Source organism: Rhinichthys klamathensis, unplaced genomic scaffold, assembly GCF_029890125.1.
Source record: "Rhinichthys klamathensis goyatoka isolate OS25496 unplaced genomic scaffold, OSU_Roscu_1.1 h1tg000050l_1, whole genome shotgun sequence".
Lineage (NCBI taxonomy): Eukaryota > Metazoa > Chordata > Actinopteri > Cypriniformes > Leuciscidae > Rhinichthys > Rhinichthys klamathensis.
The window spans coordinates 2,156,630-2,176,665 of NW_026606596.1; the positions used below are offsets into that span (position 1 = coordinate 2,156,630).

Sequence of the window (20,036 nt, forward strand, 5' to 3'; positions counted from 1 at the left end):
CCGCCACATACACCTTCAGTGTGGAGTGGGATAACCCTGTGGAGAGACGGTCCTGCAGGAAATCCAGCACTGTACCAACCGGGCAGTTAACTGGGTCCTGCTGGTGCTCTCCACACCAAGAGGTGAAAAGTTCCCACCTCGCGCATATAACTTCCTCGTGGAGGGAGCTCTGGATCGGAGGATGGTCTCAACGACCTCAGCCGAGAGACCAGAATCTATGAGCTGGGCCCCCTCAGAGGCCAAGCCCACAGCCTCCATAGCTCTAGACGGGGGTGAAGGATCGACCCACTCGCCTGAGAGAGCAGATCTCTCCTGATCGGTATCTCTAGGGGAGAGCCGTCGAGGAGAGACACTAGGTCCGCAAACCATACCCGGGCCGACCAGAACGGGGCTATTAGCAGGAGACTGAGCCCGTCCCGGCGAACCCTCTCCAGAACTCCTGGGAGCAGAGCGATCGGGGAAAAAGCGTACAAGCGTGACCTCGGCCACGGATGTACCATCGCATCCAACCCCAGCGAGGCTGGATGGCTGCGAGAGAACCACAGCGGGCAGTGTGATGTTTCTCGAGAAGCAAATAGGTCTACCTCGGCAAGACCGAAATGTTTCCATAGGAGTTCCACCACCTCGGGGTGAAGACTCCATTCCCCGGGCCTCGGCCCCTGTCTTGACAGGATGTCTGCCCCCTGATTAAAATACCCCGGGAGATAAATAGCTCTCAGAGAAAGAATTTTCCCCTGGGACCATAGAAGGATCTGACGTGCCAGTTTGTAAAGCGGGCGAGAACGCAAACCCCCCTGATAGTTGATATAAGAAACCACCGATGTGTTGTCTGTCCGGACAAGAACATGGTGGCCCCTTAGGTCTGGGAGGAAGTGTTTCAGAGCCTGAAACACCGCCAACATCTCTAGGCAGTTTATGTGCCACAGACGATGATGGTCCTCCCACAGACCCTGAGCCGGGCGACCATCCATGATCGCCCCCCCAACCCGTGAGAGAAGCATCTGTCGTTAGCATAACGCGACGACAAGGAGCTCCTAACACAGGGCCTTGGGACAGAAACCAAGGATCTTTCCACATGATCAGGGCGTGATGACACCGTCGCGAACTCACGATCATGCGAAGCGGATTTCCCCTCGGGGAGAATCCCTTGGTCCTGAGCCACCACTGTAACAGTCTCATGTGCAAGAGGCCAAGAGGTATCACGTTGGACGCAGCTGCCATGAAACCTAACAGTCTCTGGAACTGTTTTACAGTGGATGACTGGCCTAGCTTGACCTGATCTACTGCAGCGAGAATCAAAGCAATACGAGCAGGTGACAATAGTGCCTGCATCGTCGTTGAATCCCACACTACACCTAGAAAAGTGGTTCTCTGTAATGGAGAAAGAACACTCTTTTTGGCGTTGAGCCTCAGCCCCAGTCACTTGATATGAGCAAGAACGACATCTCGGTGCCGAACCGCCTGTTGTTCCGATTGAGCTAGAATCAAGCAATCGTCTAAATAGTACAGAAAGCGGATGCCCTGTAACCTCAGCGGGGCTATAGCAGCATCCATACACTTCGTGAATGTTCGGGGTGACAGTGCTAGGCCGAACGGAAGAACCCGATATTGGTACGCTTCGCCCCCGAAAGCGAACCTCAGGAACTTCCTGTGTTGAGGGAGGACAGATACATGGAAGTAAACGTCCTTTAGATCTATCATGACAAACCAGTCCTCGGATCTGATTTGAACATCCCCTGTGACAGACACAGCGCCCTGTAACGTACTGGCAGGGAACAGCTGGCCTGGGCACTCCACAACCCTCCTCGGAGGGGGCGAGCGTCCCTCGGGAAATCGCTCGCAGAGTCTCTCTACGCCCTGTATAGGCAGGGTTAGTAGAACAGACCCCTGAGGGCATCGAGAAAGACAGGGCACCGTGTTTTTGTGCGGTGAACTCAGGTCTTTCACGATAGGGACCACCCTCAGAGTCCTGACGTTTAGCACGTCAGGATTTTTCTTTTTCCCGATGAAGTAGTATCCTAACTCCCTGCTGGGTGGGGGACCCATTCCGCCAGGAGCTCTACTAAGGGAACCAGCCTCTCGAGGCTGGCCTCTGGATGAACATCCCGAGTGACAGACACAGCGCCCTGTAACATACTGGCAGGAAACAGCTGGTCTGAACACTCCACAACCCTCCTTGGAGGGGGCGAGCGTCCCTCGGGAAATCGCTCGCCGAGTCTCTCTACGCCCTGTATAGGCAGGGTTAGTAGAACAGACCCCTGAGGGCATCGAGAAAGACAGGGCACCGTGTTTTTGTGCGGTGAACTCAAGTTTTTCCCGATGGGGACCACCCTCAGAGTCCTGACGTTCAGCCCGTCAGGACTTTTTCGACGCGGCCTTTCTGGCGACAATGACTGTCCTCAGATCAGTCCTGCCCCGAGAAGGCCGCGCCGGAGAGCGCCCGCCTCGTCCCTCCAGTTTCTCTGCAGGAGGGCACGAGACTTGACACTCCGCTTCTGCTGTGCTCTTTTGGAAGACGAACTCGACGAAAAACTTTGCTCTGGTTGAACATTCTGCGTGACAGACACAGTGCCCTGTAACGGCGCACCAGCAGGGAACGACTGGTCTGAACACACTAGAACCCTCCTTAGAGGCGGCGAGCGTCCCTCGGGAAAGCACTCGCCAGACCCTTCTACGCCCTGTTTCGGCAGGGTTAGTAGGACGGGCCCCTGAGGGCGCCGGGAGAGACAGGGCACCCTTAAGGGAGGTGAACGCAAGTCTCTCTCGGCGGGGAACCCCCTCAGATTTTCCTTTGATCGGCCTGAAAAGCCTGCATAAAAGTCTTTTTATTTTTATTTTTATTTTTTCGTATGCAAACATGCAACCGCCTGCCCAGCCACCGAGTAAGCCTTCCCCACCAGCACAGAGGTATATATATTTATTTATTTATTTTTGGTGGAAGAGCCGGTGCTTTAAGTGAAGACGATGAAGCAGGAGAGAGATAGCTCGCGAGCGTCTCCTCCGCCTACAGTATCGTCACATAACCAGCAGATTTAGCACCAACAATGTTACCATAAGCATTGGACTGATTTGTGTAAATTCTGCTTGAAACCGGTCTAACCCAGGTCTTTGACACCTCAGTATGAAGATCTGGGAAGAACGGTAAGCACCGGCGAGAAGGTTGAAGTCGTGCAGACAGAAATCTATCATCTAGATTGCTTTTAATTCTAGAAACCTGTCTATCAGCTGGCCACTCGATACTGTTTTTTTTTTTTTTTTCAGCTTTTCAACAGCCCGAGATAACACATCCATCAAACCTTCTTCATTTGCAGTATAATGTGATAAACTAGTTTTCTCTGATGCAAAACTTTCGACATCCAGCTCCTCAGAACTGGAAAATCTCAATTCAACATCATCATGTGCCTCCACCCGGGCAGAAGTAACCGCCGCAGCGCGTGCTTCCAGAGCCGGGTGAGAGGCACTAGATCTCGGCGGAGATAGCTGAGATAGGCCGGAGCCCGTCTCAACGTCGCCAGTGAGATCCATCTGCGAGCCCCAAGACAAGCGCCGCCGCTCTGCCTCAACAGAAGCGGGACCCGAGCCTTGGGGAGCTCGCAGCAAATCACTCTCCTCGAAGAGCGATCGCCGCGAGCGCAGAGTTCTCAAGGGAAAACACTCGCAATGCTGACAATCGACTCCCTCGAGAGCCGACTGGGCATTGCTGCACTTCCCAACACACTTCTTATACTGCTCGCTCATATTGGTTTTTTTATATAAAATATATATAGTGAAAACTCCTGACAAAACAGACAAACACAATCGACAGATTCAGACACACACAGAGCTGCTGAAGTAACTAAAAGCTGGCGTATTGTGTACTCAGGGGATATTTATAGCTTCCTGGTCGATGACGTCACTCGCCGTACGCTCATTCTCTCCATTGACTGATTTCATTCATGCTTCAGACGCGTCACGCTGAGGGCGTTCCCACTGCGATTACACGCAGCGGTAGTCCCTGAAGGGGAACTTATAGTTGAGCCACTGTAAGCACATGGAATATTTAAACATTTTCTTTAATGACTTTCTGGGCCGTCAAGTGTCATTCCCTTAGAAAGCCTATGTAGCAGTGATCCACCTCTCAGATTTAATCAAAAATATCTTCATTTGTGTTCCGAAGATGAACGAAGGTCTTACGGGGTTGGTACAGCATGGGGGTGAGTAATTAATGACTTAATTTTCATATTTGGGTGAACTAACCCTTTAAAGTTATATTCATGAGAAGGAAGTCTGTCTTTAACCATCTGTATTCATTCACTGTAGTCACATTTTAATGCACAAGAATTACACTTAATTAAGTGATCAGCAAGATAGCCGCTTAATAGAGTTTGCTCATCTGTATCAGTGTTGTTATGGTTAACTAAAACTATTAACTGAAATACAGCTGAAAAAAAGAAATATAAAAATTCGATGAAAATCTTACATTTAAAAAACGTTACTATGTTTACTACTTTTTACTATAATCAAGTATGTTGGAATCATTAGAGAGATGCAATCATATGCAATTATATTCTTGTGAAAATAGCATAGAGGATCCTTATTATCTAATAACACTGACTGAATCTGTCATTTTCTGCAGTGGCCCTTGCTAATTCCTTTCCCAGGTCAGTTCAACCTTTAGATAACTTTTTGATCTGCTGTGGTTTAATGCATTACTTTTTGCTACTATAGACTGAGTGTTTTGATTAAAGAGAAGCCCCAAATGCATCTGATTGTTATGTATCAACGGAATAAATCAGTCCCAATTTCTGGTCTCTGTAAACATCTGCTATAACACTAGGGAAATCAAAAGTGTAATTACTGCAGCTCGTGATGAGTTTGTTTTTCTTCCATTTCTCCCCACCTTCGATCACTTTTTTTGTTCTGTTTTTCAAGGATTAATGCGTATGCAGGAACTGATCAAAGCTCCGTCCAAAAACAACCTGAAGATCCGTATTCGCCAGCTGGCGTCGGGAGGAGGTGACAGTCGCCCCCTGCTGAAGGAGATGAAGAAAGAAAAAGAGTTTTACGTCATCTTCGACTGCTCCTACCAAGTAGCCGCCGAGCTTCTCAAACAGGTGCATTATCCTTTCAATAAATTCTCGTTTTGAACTTTCGTTGAACTCAATGTTGCGCAGATTGAAATGGATTGAAAATGAGTGTCAAGTGCTCTTGCATGCTGTGACCCAGCAGATTCTCAGAGCTGTACTTTAAAGCGGACATGTAATTCAGTATGCCATGCTGCCTTTATTTCTGAATACTGCAGAAATCGTCTTATTTCACACTCAACCCATCTTTGCTTTCTTTTCCTTCTGGATTCTTCCCAAAAAACATCTTTTGTTGTGTTTCTCCCCTGCAGCTGATGTCGATGGGTATGATGACAGAGTATTATCATTTCTTCTTCACTACTTTGGTGAGTCTGAAAGGCTCCCTGCTTGCTATTAATAAGAGCTCTTTTTATTGCATTAGATGATGAGCAGGCGAAGTGATTTTCTGCTGTTTCGTATAATTGTTACTGTATGATAAAACCCCACTGACATCTTGACTTATGTCAGGCTGTACAATATTCATTCTGATTTATGTTTGACAGTGTTCACTCATTGACACATGAGACTGTAATGGTAGCGCACTATCCTAAGCTTTTGTGCTAATGTTGAAAAAGGTTTTAAAAAATCAGAGTGAAATTGAATTTAGGGAAGAATTTATAACTAGAAAAAGAAAGTCATCAAGACAAACTTTTAAATTATGGCTTGGAAACCTTATCAGAAAGTTTAAAGAAGTTTAAAAAGTCTGAAGGCCTTGACAAAAAGGCCTAACAGACGGACATAAGCTGATATGCTACCATTTCAAATTTTAGTGTTATAAAGTTTTTTTTAAAGAAATTAATACTTTTATTCAGCAAAGACACATTAAATTGTTCACAAGTGACTTTACATTAAATACTTTTACATCGTTACAAAAGATTTCTGTTTGAAATAAATGCTGTTTTTGAGCTTTCCACTAATCAAAGAATCCTGACAAATGTATTACAGTTTCCACAAAATATTAAGCAGCACAACTGTTTTCAACATTGACAATGATAATAAGAAATGTTTCTTGAGCACCAAATCAGCATATTATAATTTTTTATGAAGAATCACTGAAGACTGTAATTATGGTGAGTAATTATGGTGAAATTTCAGCTTTGCCATCATAGAAATAAATTACAATTAAAACAGAAAAGAGTTTCTTTAAATTGTAATAATATTACCTGTTGAATTCAGTAATTCAGTAAATTTGACTTTCTGACTTTCTGCTATGTAAATTACAATTCTACTTCCTGTGGGTTGTGGCCAATTCAATCCAAATTCCAATTTATGAATTTAAAGGGAGACAATTCTTAAATTCAGAGTTTTGCACAACCATGATTTATGGACTCCTAACAAGAGCTTAAGGCTGCACCACAAACAAAATGGACCATTTTATCTCTTATGGCAAAGAAACACATGGCATGAAGAGGTTATATCTTGTGCAAAGTTTGCACAGCTCTTAAAGCTAAATCTGAACAAACTCTTGTTGTCTTGCAGGATCTGTTTGCTTTGGATCTTGAGCAATACCGCTACAGTGGAGTCAACATGACTGCCTTCCGCCTCCTGAATCTAGATGATCCGTATGTGGCTTCCGTGATCCAGAAGTGGTCCATGGAGCGCCAGCTGGCACCGCCCAAACCTGAGAGTGGATTGATGAGCGGCATTATGACTGTGAGGATCGCTCTGATGTCATGCTCAGTCTTGTTCTAGAGTACTAATACAGTTTACTTTTTTAAAATTTCCACAATCAAATTCTGTGAGTCAGTTTAGTTATCGCAAAAATAAAAAAGTCTTGCCTTGACTTCCATTGTGAGTTCATACTGACAGAATTTGATCCGCTCCTGTAAGATATTGCATAAACAGGACAATTGACCTATTGGTAAGCCCCTCCCCTCGAATGCAGATGAGCCAATGGCAGTTAAGTATCAGTTGCATGGGGACTGGAACTCAGAGATCTTTAGGTTTCAGCGCCATAGAGAAACATTGGAAGATCCGAAGCTCTCATCAGTTTGATGGTGTTTATGCTACAAAAATGGTAAAACGATGTGCCTGGAGTAATTTTAACACTGATTCCAGGTATCCTGAGAGGATGGGCAATGGAATTTATTTTATTCCATTTCCTAAACCCAAACAAGACAATGCAAAATGTCTGCTGTGTATTAATCCAATGATGTGGGCGCGTAGTAACCTGGCTCCTTAAGGATTCAACCCCAATCCCAATGAAGACGAAAACATTCATTTTCTGGTTGTCATACTCTCATTAAGTTACAATTAAAGTTAGTGAGTCCATGCTAACGTACAAACCTAAATAGCTAACTGTTCTTACGTCATGTACAGACTGGTCTACAATTCAGTGCCTCTCCATATTAATCTGGTTAAATGTAAATTAATTTAATCTTACCCTGCAGTACATGAACAGTGTTGATCCTGGATCCTGATGTAACATGAGGCTTCTCCCGCTTGCACTTTGATCTGTAAACCCTCGCTTCCAAATTAATCTTGTTACCCACCATATTTATTTTTAAATCTTTTATATATCCCTCCATGGCATATTTAAGTCCCACATGAATGCCCCTCGACAAGAGGTGGTCCTTTTGTGTCCAAAATGTATCAAAAACATCTTGGGACAAGGTTTTCACACTGACAGCTGTCATTGAATGACAGTTAGCGACTCCGTTTGTTTGTCCGAGTTCGCAACAGTAACTAAGGGGGGCAGGGCTACCGATAGGTCAATTCGGAGTCAAACCTCTTAGTAAATACAGTTGTCGATCCCAAACACTGACTGTGTGAACGCACTGTAAAACGAGTCAATCGCACTGCACAAAATCCTCATTTACATATAGACCAGAACTAAAACCAATCCCTAACTTCTTAAAACCACATCCTTCACAGTTAGAATAACTAGGATTAAGTTTTACCGCTGTTGACTAATCTACCCGTCCTCCAGAAGGCAGTGTATACTGCTAGCACACACAGCCTCATTAGACACGCATGAAGAGCTTAAAGCAGAAAGCATCCAGAGATTTATTCAAATCTATTTTTACCATCCAGGTCACATTTTAGCACTGAATAATACCCAGAGAAACATAAGGTGTGCGCGGCAGGGGACAGGGGAGGAGCTCTTTTCCTGTGATCAGATGGAAAGGAAATTAAACTTAAATGTCATTATGTAACGTTCAATATTGTATGAATGGTAAACAAAAACACTTTTTGCCTGTATATTAATGCATTCACGTGAAGTTTGATTATATTTAGAGCATGTTTTGTGGGTAAATTCTTCCCTCCTTCCGCAGACCGAGGCTGCTCTCATGTATGACGCAGTGTTCATGGTTGCTGTTGCGTCTCAACGGGCCACACAGATGACAGTGAGCTCCCTACAGTGCCACAGACACAAACCCTGGAGGTACGGCCCGCGCTTCATGAACTTGTTTAAAGAGGTGAGAATATTGTCCTTTATGTAGCAAAACGCACTCAATTGATATGAATTGTAAACTTGATTTTAATTGTATACGATTATAGACATTTTATTTTTAACTTTACAAGAAACAGTGTTTTCAGTTAATTCAAGTGATTACAAATAAATCAAGTTAAAATTATACAAATTTTGTTTTATTGTCAAGGAATATGTTTTCTTGCTGCTAAAACGTATACACTACCATTAAAAATTGTGGGGTTTAAAAGAAAAAAAGTTATAGCGGCACAACTGTTTTCCACATTGATAATAATAATAAGAAGAAATGTCTCACTAAATCAGCAAATTAGAATGATTTCTGAAGTATCATGTGACACTGAAGACAGGAGTAATGGCAGCTTTGCCATCACAGAAATAAATTACACTTTAAAATATATTAAAAAAGAAAGGTTGTTTTAAATTGTAAATATATTTCACTTTTTGTTTTTGATCAAAAGAGACTTCTTTTAAAAAACATAAAAAAACTTACTGACTCCAAACTTTTGAACGGAAGTGTATATAAATTGCAGCAGTGCATAATACATCATATCATTAAGAAGATGAGCAGTTATTAATGCATGAATCAAACTCTGAATTATGACAATTTCTGATGTTTTTTCATGCATCATTTTATTTATTATAAATAAATAATAAGCCCTGTTAACTAGGGCTACGTTAATTGCGTTAAATATTTTTAACGTGTTAAACTGGAAAAAAAATAATTTAATGCGTTAACGTGTAAAAAATATTTAACGCAATTAACACAGCATCCGTTTTTTCTGTCATTCTTTGGCTAGAGTCTCATTATCACGCTCTTATTCATGCAAATGCCTTTAAACCATTCAAGCGCGACAAATCAAAAGAGAACGCGCTGCCTGTGATTGTCCTCTTTATATGACACACACACGACGCACAGAAAAACGCATGCCAATATCGTGCGTGCGTACAGACAGCGTGCCACAATCGAGTTCTCTTTCGTGCTTGAACAATAACACAGTTAACACAGCCAAACTGTCCCTTTTGTCGAGTATCCTCATAAGAGCAGCCTTAAATGAGTTAAATAAAGTCTAATATGAACGTAAAGAGTTGTGAGAGAATGAGACGCGTGTGAGATCCGCGTCATGTGCAGCAGTGGCAGGTCTTAAAGTGACAGCAGCCACTAATTCTGTCTGTCCGTAAAGTTAATCAAAGAACAAAGGGAAAAGAAAAAAATCACTCACTGCTCTTGACTAAAGAACTTTTGTAGCTTTAATAAGGATTCATATTTATTTATTTTTTTATTTTTTTATATCTTTTTATTGGAGAATCACAGATGTTACATTTTACAGGAAGTGAAACAATTATCCAGTTTCATTTTATCTTACCAAACTAAAACCTTATACAAACCCCCCCAACCAACACATTTATCCAACCCTTCCCACCCCCCACATTTTGACAACAGTCTGGGAAAACAATCTTTTTCCATTTTGTTTGCTACACAGTACTTCAAAAGAGTTTAAGGATCTACACATTGAAAACAAGCACACAACTGCATGCCCACATTTCGACCCCAGTTGGGGTTAACAGGGCTTTAAACTCAGTTTCACAATTGTCAATCAGGCTACTAAGTTCCCACCCTATTAAGGTAATTGACCATTGATTTGAATAAACATATATAGAAAAAAATAAGAAAGGAAACAGAGAGAGGTTGTAGTCAATTTTCAAATATAAAGGAGTCTCATACTTCAGGCAATACTTTGAGATTCTCAAAATATGTCACAAAGGGTTGCCATTTTAAGTAAAATTTCTGGACGGACCCTCTCAATGTGAATTTAACTTTTTCTAGTTTAAGAAAAAATAATACATCCCTTAACCATGCGGCCACCGCTGGTGGAGTAGCGGATGTCCAAGCCAGTAAGATTCTACGACGGGCAAAAAGTGATGTAAAAGCGATAATGTCCAATTGGTCCCGGGTTAGGGTTAAGGTCTCCTTTGGAATACCAAATATTGCAATCAACGGACAGGGCTTAATTAGAATTTTTATAACTTCGGATAAAGTTTGAAAAACAGATGACCAATATTGATTTAGACGGGGGCACAACCAAAACGTGTGTGTTAAATCAGCCGGAGAGAGGGAGCATCTATTACAACTCCCGTCCGTTCCTGGATATATATCTGCTAACCTAGCCCTACTGAAATGAGCCCTATGCACTACTTTAAACTGAATGAGCCCCAAGCGTGCACAGGATGAGGATGAGTTAATCCTTTGTAGTGCATCCTCCCAGAGTCCGTCCGACAACTCAACCATCAACTCGCCTTCCCACCCGTTCTTAATTTTTGAAAGGTTTTGGTTTTCCAGAGACATAAGTTGAGAATATAATAGTGATATCAGTCCTTTTTTTGAGGATTCATATTTTCTACCTGTTAGATGAGGAAGGGCAACTGTAAATATTACATTTATTATGGGTTTATGTGAGGATTGTTTTAAGTTCACTTAAATAAAGTTGTTATATTTTTGAAGCCTAACAAATGTAAAATATTTGATAGCTGTCAATTACACTGTAATGTTGAATGGCTATAATTAATGTTAACATTGCATTACTCATTTGTATTAAGTCAAACCTTTACTTGCGTCGATGGTCATGCACATTTCATATCTGCAACAGTCGCTACCACTCATGTTGGGTTAATTTGGTAATCACTGTATGATCACTGAATGTGTGAATACTGAATAATTGTGGAATATTTATCAGACAGTCTTTTTGTACTGTTTTAGATTTTAAACAACTTTTCCTTTAGATTTTTGACCCGTAGGTTACATAAAAATATATTTGTAAATAAAAAAAAAATTCAGGGCAGAGGTGCCTGAAAATGGATACTAGTACTTTGATCTTTTTTTAAGTCCCAGATCACTGCTGGATGCTCTCACCGCCTTTGAACCGAGGGGACACTTCTCCTTCATGTTTGAGTGTGGGGTGTGTGTCCATCCACTCTGAGAACTCAAAAATCGATGCCCATGATAACTCAAAATGGCTGTCTAGGGGAACGAAAGCTTGTTCTGAATAGGCCTTTCAGTATAATTTTTAGATATGCTTTCAATTCCACTTGCATAGTGACTCAGCAGTCAGAGTGTTCCTGGCTTTAGAAATGAAAGAGGCTTTTTAAAAAAATGAATAGTGCGACATTGCATTAGGGAAGGGGCGGCCCGGCAATGCTCAGCGGTACTGTACTAGTCGGTTTGTACTAGAATCCCTCGGTACTCAGTTTGCACCTTATTCACAGAGCGGCAATGCCAGAAAAAGAAAAAGTACAGGACTTAAAGCTGCCTGTCATTCATTTCGTACATTTGGATTTGCTGACATCTGGTTGGTTGACATGTCTTTAGATAGTTTTTGAAGAGATGTGTGGTTTCGGTGATGGAAATATGGTCTAATTCGGTGGCACAAGTTAACAATGCGGCTAACATTGCTTACGACATTTTTAAAGCTGAAGTGTGTAATTTCTGCACCATTAGTGTCACCAAATGAAATTGGAAACATAATGGCTGATTTCAATCAGGCTTCTGAAACATTTCCTTCGTCTTCCAGAAAAACAGGTAGCCCCACCCCCAAACTCATTTTATAGGTTGAAGTGTGTCAGTTCTGTCCTATAGAGTGCAACAGTCCCCGCCCACTATTTCAGCAGCCTTGGTTACGGAAGTATTTTTTCTATAAATTTTTCCCATAGGGATTTTTAAAATATTTGTTTATAAACCAAACCAACCAGCTACGAGGTGAATCACAACATTATAAGCATTGATTTTAAGCAAAAACTTACAAAAAGACAAAAGTAGAAGACTGTGTACTTAATGGTGTTATTGAGGGAAATTAAAAACAAATTATTTCAAAGTTAAAATAAGAGAAGGATAAAAGCAATGATTTAAAGAAGGTGATTATATATAGAAACAATAGTTTGTGTGTATTGTCTAAACACATAAATGATTAATTAGTTTGAGAGCGTAGGGAGACTGACTCTGTTGCGTCTTTCGCAGAGCGATTCTCTGATTGCTGGAGATTCCTTTGCAGAATCATGGGTAATGTAGTTTTTCACCAGAATTTCCACTACTGAAAATTATTGTTTAAAAAATAATTGAAATAATGTGGGCTGATGGCTATACAGAAGCAAATACCATCTATTAACAACCTCATAGCTTATAGTAGTTATTTAATGGTTTTTAAGTTATTGTTAAAAATCAATTCCTCTATGGCAGATATGTCCATTCCTGCTCCTCGAGGGCCACTGTCCTGCAGTGTTTCTGTACGATCACACCACCGCCGACTTGAGCTTCCAAAGCGGCCGGAAGTCATTCATTTTCAATGGAAGCTAGCTTTTCTCAGCTGCAAGGAGCGTCAAATCCATCGGCGTCGAGTTTTGGGCGTTTTGAGCGTCAATCAGAAAGTTGAAAGAAGCTCAACTTTATGGTAATGAGCTGTGACGTGGTTCAGCGGCAAGCAGCGGCAAAACGCCAGCAACCAATCGGAATATAGACGTCCTTCGCGCTGGCTGATTCCGGAGAAACATACAATGTAAACTTTCGTTCCTACCAAAACATTAGTTCCGAGAAAATGGAAGAGAAGCTAATAATCGCCGTTGCTGGGTTTCCTACAGATTTCCTATCATTTATGACATGACGTTGTTTGCGTATAGCGCATTGCGTATAGCGCATATAGCATGAGCGCAACTTTTTTTCTTTTTTTTTAATACATTTTATTGGATACAGCGTTCAAACAATATTTGCAACATGATACAATATAAGTCTCCATTTTATGAATGAACAATTTCAGAATAAACAATTCTTCAAAACAAGTCATTTTATGGTTCCCTCCCCCACAACCCCCAACCCAATCCCGCCCTCCCTCGAGCGCAACTTTTATTTGAAATATTTACGAACGCTCGTTTTAAAGCAGGAATGCAATTGATTTGCTCACGGTGACACCGATTTGACCGCAAATAATAATAATAATAATATCTAACTATTATTTTTTTCCCGACCAAATGTGACCAAAACGGTTATAAAAATGCTGTCATTATAAAAGGTTTCTTCCATGTATTGCTTGTTTTTTTCTGTTTATTTCATTTCATGTTGTGACACTTCTATTCTCCCTGCAACGTCAGAGCGTTCAAAGCGTCCAAAGCGTCAACAAGCTTCCCCGTACTTTTTGACAAGCGTCCTTGACAGGGCGGCCAGAGCTTCTTTGACGCTCAAGTCGGCGGCGGTGTGAACGTACAGTTTAGCTCCAACCCCAATTAAACACACCTGAACCAGCGAATTATGGTCTTACTAGGCATACTAGAAACTTCCAAGCAAGTGTGTTGAGGTAAGTTGGAAATATACTTTGCAGGACAGCGGCCAACCAGGAGCAGGTTTGGACACCCCTGCCCTCAGGAAAAAAGGAATGGGTTTCCGGTACTTTTTCACCATCTTTTGTTGATCAAAAAACAGGTAGCTCCACCCCCAAACTCATGCCGTTTGCTGAGCCAGTGTTGCTCCCCAAAGCTACAGTGTTTACACTTTTGAGGGAAATGAACCTTTAAATGGGCTACTTATAGTTATTTCCACATGTTCAACTGGGAATGGAGAAAGTATTGAGCATCTGAAAAATGATGCACTTTGGGTTTAAGTGTGTGTAATTGTCTAATTAGGCTTGTTTTGAGTTGAGCAAATGTAGAGTTAGTTTTCCGTTCATGCCAACACCATGACGAACTGCTAATGAGTCCAGATGCTATATTTTAACGACCCATAAACTCTGTATCACAGCACCATTAAAGCCATAAAACACTGTTGTAAGAGGCCTCTCTACAGACACTGAGCTAGAAAATTCGAAATATTCAAAATGTTGTAGGATATAAAAACCCATCACTCTGTGAACTGCGTATGTACTGTAGCCGTTGAAATTCTTCACTTTAACAGCAGAAGCAGCCATGCTGGAGAGCTTTTAATAGATTGCCAGGACAAAATAAAAACCCTCTTTATTTCATTTATTCCTTTTCTCGCTTGTCCTGTCCATTTAAGTCATTTTCACTCACTTAAGTACTGTAATGGGAATTTTGGTGCAACTAATCAACTGTGACAGAAGGCTGAACAGCTTTAAATGTATTTGTTTATGTTGACCCATTGAGCAGGATATGCTGAACAGTGCGGTTTTGCTTATGAGCTCCATTTTATGAGGAAATAACGAACAGAAAGTATTACATGCCATATAATTTTAAATTGTGTAGCTCCTGTACTGTAGCAAAAAAAAAATGTTTTACTTAAAGTGATACTCCACCCTAAAATGAAAATTCTGTCATCATTTACTCACCCTCAAGTTGTTGCAAACCTGTATGAGTTTCCTTCTTCTGCTGAACACAAAGGAAGATATTTTGAAGAACGATTGGAACCAAACAGTTGTTTGGCACCATTGACTTCCATAGTAGAAAAAAAATACTATGGAAGTCAATGGTGCCAAAGTTCCAATCGTTCTTCAGAATAACTTCCTTTGTGTTCAGCAGAAGAAAGAAACCCATACAGGTTTGCAACAACTTGAGGGTGAGTAAATGATGACAGAATTTTCATTTTTGGGTGGAGTATCCCTTTAAGGAGCTTTGATTATATTACACTGCATAGTCGGCAAAGTCATTGTGAAGAAACGGCACTGCATAGCCTACAATTACAATATAAGACCCACAGCTCTAGTGACATTTAGGGGAGGTTTTCACAGTATTTATCCCTGCTTGGGGCCAAATTGTAGGGTTGAAGGGAAAAATAAGTATCATTATGTTATTTTCGGCACTAAAATGTTTGTGGTCCCATTAGGCTCACCACCCTCTGCTTCTCAAAACCAATAAGGAAAGTTAGTGTTGTCATTATCAATTATGCAGTACATGTTAGAGATTTTTCGAGTTAGACTTTAAAGTTATACAGATTAAAGCAACTTTATAAGATATTCACAATCCTTGTCTTATTGTTTTTTTTTATTTTTTATTTCTTATTATCAACAGAGCAATTTGACTAAATCAATAAATAAATATTGTGAACGACTCGGTTACTAACGTAACCTCGGTTCCCTGAGAGGAGGGAACGAGTATTGCGTAATAGCTTTACGCTATGGGAAAACTCCTTTTCTCGAGAAATATTGAAGTCTTTATGTAAAACGCATTGCAGCTGCACAGCATACAGCAATGAGCGAGGCAGCTCGGTCATTGGCTGTGCTGCGGCAACTTGCACGAACCAATGACGGGGCGACTCTGAACCCGCTTCCAATGAGCGTGCTTCACGCCCACGCGCGTCAGAGCCCGCCAAGATGGGCGTGGCCAAGGGCTATATATTGGGCGCCCCGTCGTCTGAGTTCTTTAGGTTCAATCGACTGAAGCAAACTGACCAAGCACAAGCACGGCAGATTACGCAATACTCGTTCCCTCCTCTCAGGGAACCGAGGTTACGTTAGTAACCGAGTCGTTCCCTTTCGAGAGGTTCCTCCTATTGCGTAATAGCTTTACGCTATGGGAACGCCATGTAAAACGCCGTGCGTGCTGACTTCGCTTCTATTAAGCCGGAGGCCGGAGCCTGAGCCTTTGAGCGAAGTAATTATCCAACGAGCCAGCCGAAGGCGGGTTTTATAAAGGACAACGTGGAACGGCCCGATGGGCGTCCAGAGACACACACAAGCACATTTTCATGTACTGTCATGTATGAAAAATCCTCCACATCAGTTTCAAAGATGTGATTCTATGAGGGAGGAGACAATGCTCAGCATGTACACACCCCAGCCTATGATAGCTAGACCGACAGTATGTTAGAATGCAATGAGGGGACCTGTAGGTTATAAAACCTGATAAATGTGGACGGTGAGGCCCAGCCTGCAGCCGCACAAATATCTTGAATGGGTATCCCACTCGACCACACCCACGAGGAGGCCATGCCTCTCGTAGAGTGAGCTCTGATGCCCAAGGGGCACTGAAGGCCCTTGGCTTCATAAGCCAGCGCTATAGCATCAACTATCCAGCGCGATATTCTTTGCTTTGACACAGCCAGACCTTTAGTGCGGCCGCCAAAGCATACGAACAACTGCTCTGTCTGTCTGAACAGGGCAGAGCGTTCCAAATATACTCTGAGTGCCCTGACCGGGCAGAGTAAATTAGCGTCACTTTCGTCTGCTGGGGACGATAGCGCGGCCAAAGATATCACCTGTGCTCTGAAAGGAGTAGAGAGCACCTTAGGAATATACCCGTGTTTTGGCCTGAGGACAACCCTGCTGTCGTTAGGTCCAAACTCCAGGCAGTTAGCGCTTGATGACAGCGCGTGCAGGTCGCCCACTCTCTTGACCGAGGCGAGAGCCAGCAAGAGAGCAGTTTTGAGCGAGAGCTGTTTAAGGTGCACAGTTCGGAGGGGTTCGAACGGGGCACGCTTAAGTGCGTCCAGGACCGTGGCCAGGTCCCAAATCGGCACCGAGGGGGGGCGTGGGGGATTCATCCTCCTGGCGCCCCTCAGGAAACGAACAACTAGGCAGTTTTTCCCTAGTGTGCGTCCTTCGACCGGTTCATGTGATGCCACTATGGCAGCCACATATACTTTGAGCGTGGAGGGGGTGCGGCCTGCCTCCAACAGCTCTTGTAAGAAAACGAGCACACTCGGCACTTCGCATGTCTCAGGATTCAGGTTCCTGGATTTACACCAGTCACTGAACACCTTCCATTTCTGGGCATATAAGCGCCTCGTAGAGGGCGCTCGCGCCTCAGTGATGGTTCTCAACACTCCACTGGGGAGGTTCCCGGGAATCCGTTGAGGGGCCACGCATGGAGGGCCCACAGATCGGGGCGGGGATGGAGGATCATCCCGTTGGCCTGCCTGAGGAGATCTAGCCTCAGTGGATTCGGCCATGGGGCAGATTGCGTCATTTGCATCAGTTCTGGAAACCACGTCTGGTTCTTCCAGAGTGGGGCTACCAGGAGCACTGCACATTTTTCCTCCCTGATCCGACTGATGACCTGAGGTAGCATCGCGACCGGAGGGAAGGCATACAGCGGTCGGCTCGGCCAGACTTGGGCGAGCGCGTCTGTGCTCTTTGAAAAGAAGAGAGGGCAGTGCGCATTTTCCTTGGAGGCAAAGAGGTCGACCTCTGCTCTGCCAAAGGTTTGCCATAACCACTGAATCGTCAGGGGGTGGAGAGACCATTCTCCTGGGAGAACTTTGTCTCTGGACAGCATGTCCGCTCCCTGGTTCAGAACACCTGGCACATGCGCCGCTCTCAGCGAGCGCAGGTTGCGCTGGGACCATAGTAGGAGCTCCCTGGCCATCGAGTGCAGGGAGCTCGATCTGAGTCCACCCTGACGATTTATATGCGAGACTACCGTCATGTTGTCCGTTCGGACTAGGACGTGCTCGTCCTTCAGGTACAGGAGCAGGGCTCTGAGAGCCAAAGCGACCGCTTTCAATTCCAGACAGTTTATATGTAGGCGCTTCTCCGGGTTTGACCACAAGCCGGAGACAGGCCTGCCCTCGTAAAGGGCCCCCCAACCTATTTTGGAGGCATCTGTCGTGATCATTTTTCTCCTTGTGTTCACGCCCAAACTCACGCCGGACTGATACCAGTCGACAGCTTTCCAGGGCGTCAGGGCTTTTATGCAGCCGTGATTTGCTCTGATTAAAAAGTGGCCCGAGCGCCATGCGTGAGTGGGGACACGGCTCTTGAGCCAGCGTTGGAGAGGACGCATGTGCAACAATCCTAGCTGGAGTACAGCTGATGCTGAGGCCATGAGACCGAGCATCCTCTGAAATCGCTTGACGGGGGCGCGCGCACCCGCTCTGAACGATGTTGCAAGGCGCCGAATAGTGAGCGCGCGCTCTGATGAGAGGCGTGCTGTCATCTGCACCGAGTCTAGCACTATTCCCAGAAAAGAAATATTCTGGCTGGGGGATAGCATGCTCTTTGCAAAATTGATTTTTAGACCTAGGCACTCTAGATGACTGATAATCCAAGACCTGTGTGTCACTAACTGGCTCTCTGATTGTGCTAGTATTAGCCAATCGTCGAGATAATTTAGTATTCGCACTCCCCGCTGTCTCAGGGGGGAAAGTGCTGCATCCATACATTTCGTAAATGTACGGGGTGCCAGTGACAGGCCGAATGGTAGTACTGTGTACTGGTATGACTGTCCCTCGAAAGCGAATCTCAGAAATGGCCTGTGATGAGGCGCTATTGGAATGTGAAAGTAAGCGTCTTTCAGATCCACTGACAGAAACCAATCCCCCGGGCGAACTTGCGCGAGGATATGCTTGGTTGTTAACATTCTGAACGAGCGAATCATTAAAGCTTTGTTCAGATGTCTGAGATCTATGATGGGGCGGAGACCGCCATCCTTTTTCGGGACGAGAAAATAGCGGCTGTAAAAACCTGCCTCGCTCATAGAGGGGGGCACTGTTTCTATAGCGCCTTTCTCTATCAGTTTGAGCATCTCGGTGCGTAGAACATGTGAAACATCTTTTCTCACTTTCGTCTCTACCACTGCTGTGAAGCGGGGCGGTCTGCGAGCGAATTGGAGCGAGTAACCGTGTTTTATTATGTTCAAAACCCATTTCGGCATGTCGGGGATATTTTCCCAAGCTTTCGCTCGCACAGATATGGGCTGAATGCTGGCCGGGGGCGTGTCGCAGTGACGTATGGCCCCCGCCAGCGAATCGTTCTGTGTAAATACCGAGCTCACAGCTGTCAGCGGCGCGGGCGCGCGCTGAGCAGCTTTGTTGAATGACGAGTGCAGGGGTGCGTGTGAGATTACAGGCACGCTCGCTGTAATGCTCACAGAGTGAGATGGGGAAATGTTTAACACTGTGTGTATAGTGCTTATGGGTGGGGGTGCATAGACTGTGGTAGGCACGCGCGCCACTTTCATAAAACTTCCCGCTCGTGGCGGGAGGTTTTTGGCCATATAAACAGTGTTTGTGAGATGGGGTGCGTGCATAACAGCGGGCACACGCGCTACTCTTATACAACTTCCCGCTTTTACTGGGGAAGTGTTTATAACTGTGGGAACAGTGCTTGTGTGTAGTGGTGCATACGTAACAGTTGGCACACAATCTACATTTATGAGGCGTCCAGCCTGAGCTGGGAAAACATTTGGCACTGAGTTTACAGTTTTGATATGTGGGAATGCGCACTTTGGTGTGGACACGTGACCCTTTAATGACACAGGCAGAAAATAGCTCTTTATGTGATTTCTGTGTGTCGCCGTAAAAACGGCGTTTGTTTGCAGGTGGGCGAGCTGTGTGGCTGGCACATTGGCTGCTGTATAGACATTTCCAGCCGCCTGTGAGGGGACTGGGTAATGCTTTAAACGTTTTGGAGAGAACGGTCCGGCTCTTGCGAGACACGCGCTCTCCCTTTTCCTCCCTGTAGCTAGGAGGACTTACGAGGCTCTGGGTTCAGCACAATCCTGGGCCGAGGTCCCCGTCGCTCGGGCGGCTGTTTCCTGTTGGCGGAGCGCGAGCGGCGTCGAAAATCCGTTTC

At 44.1% G+C, this 20,036-nt stretch overlaps 1 protein-coding gene across 5 annotated transcripts in view; it reads left to right on the forward strand.

Annotated features, from left to right (window-relative positions):
* grik1a (glutamate receptor, ionotropic, kainate 1a) overlaps positions 1-20,036 on the forward strand; it is an 88,279-nt gene that overhangs the window by 41,413 nt on the left and 26,830 nt on the right. For all 5 annotated transcript variants that reach the window (XM_056247716.1, XM_056247718.1, XM_056247719.1 and 2 more), the window contains exons 4-7: positions 4,912-5,093; positions 5,375-5,428; positions 6,582-6,755; positions 8,378-8,521. In XM_056247716.1, coding sequence (XP_056103691.1) covers positions 4,912-5,093; positions 5,375-5,428; positions 6,582-6,755; positions 8,378-8,521 — 554 coding nt within the window. The remainder of the gene's footprint in view (positions 1-4,911; positions 5,094-5,374; positions 5,429-6,581; positions 6,756-8,377; positions 8,522-20,036) is intronic.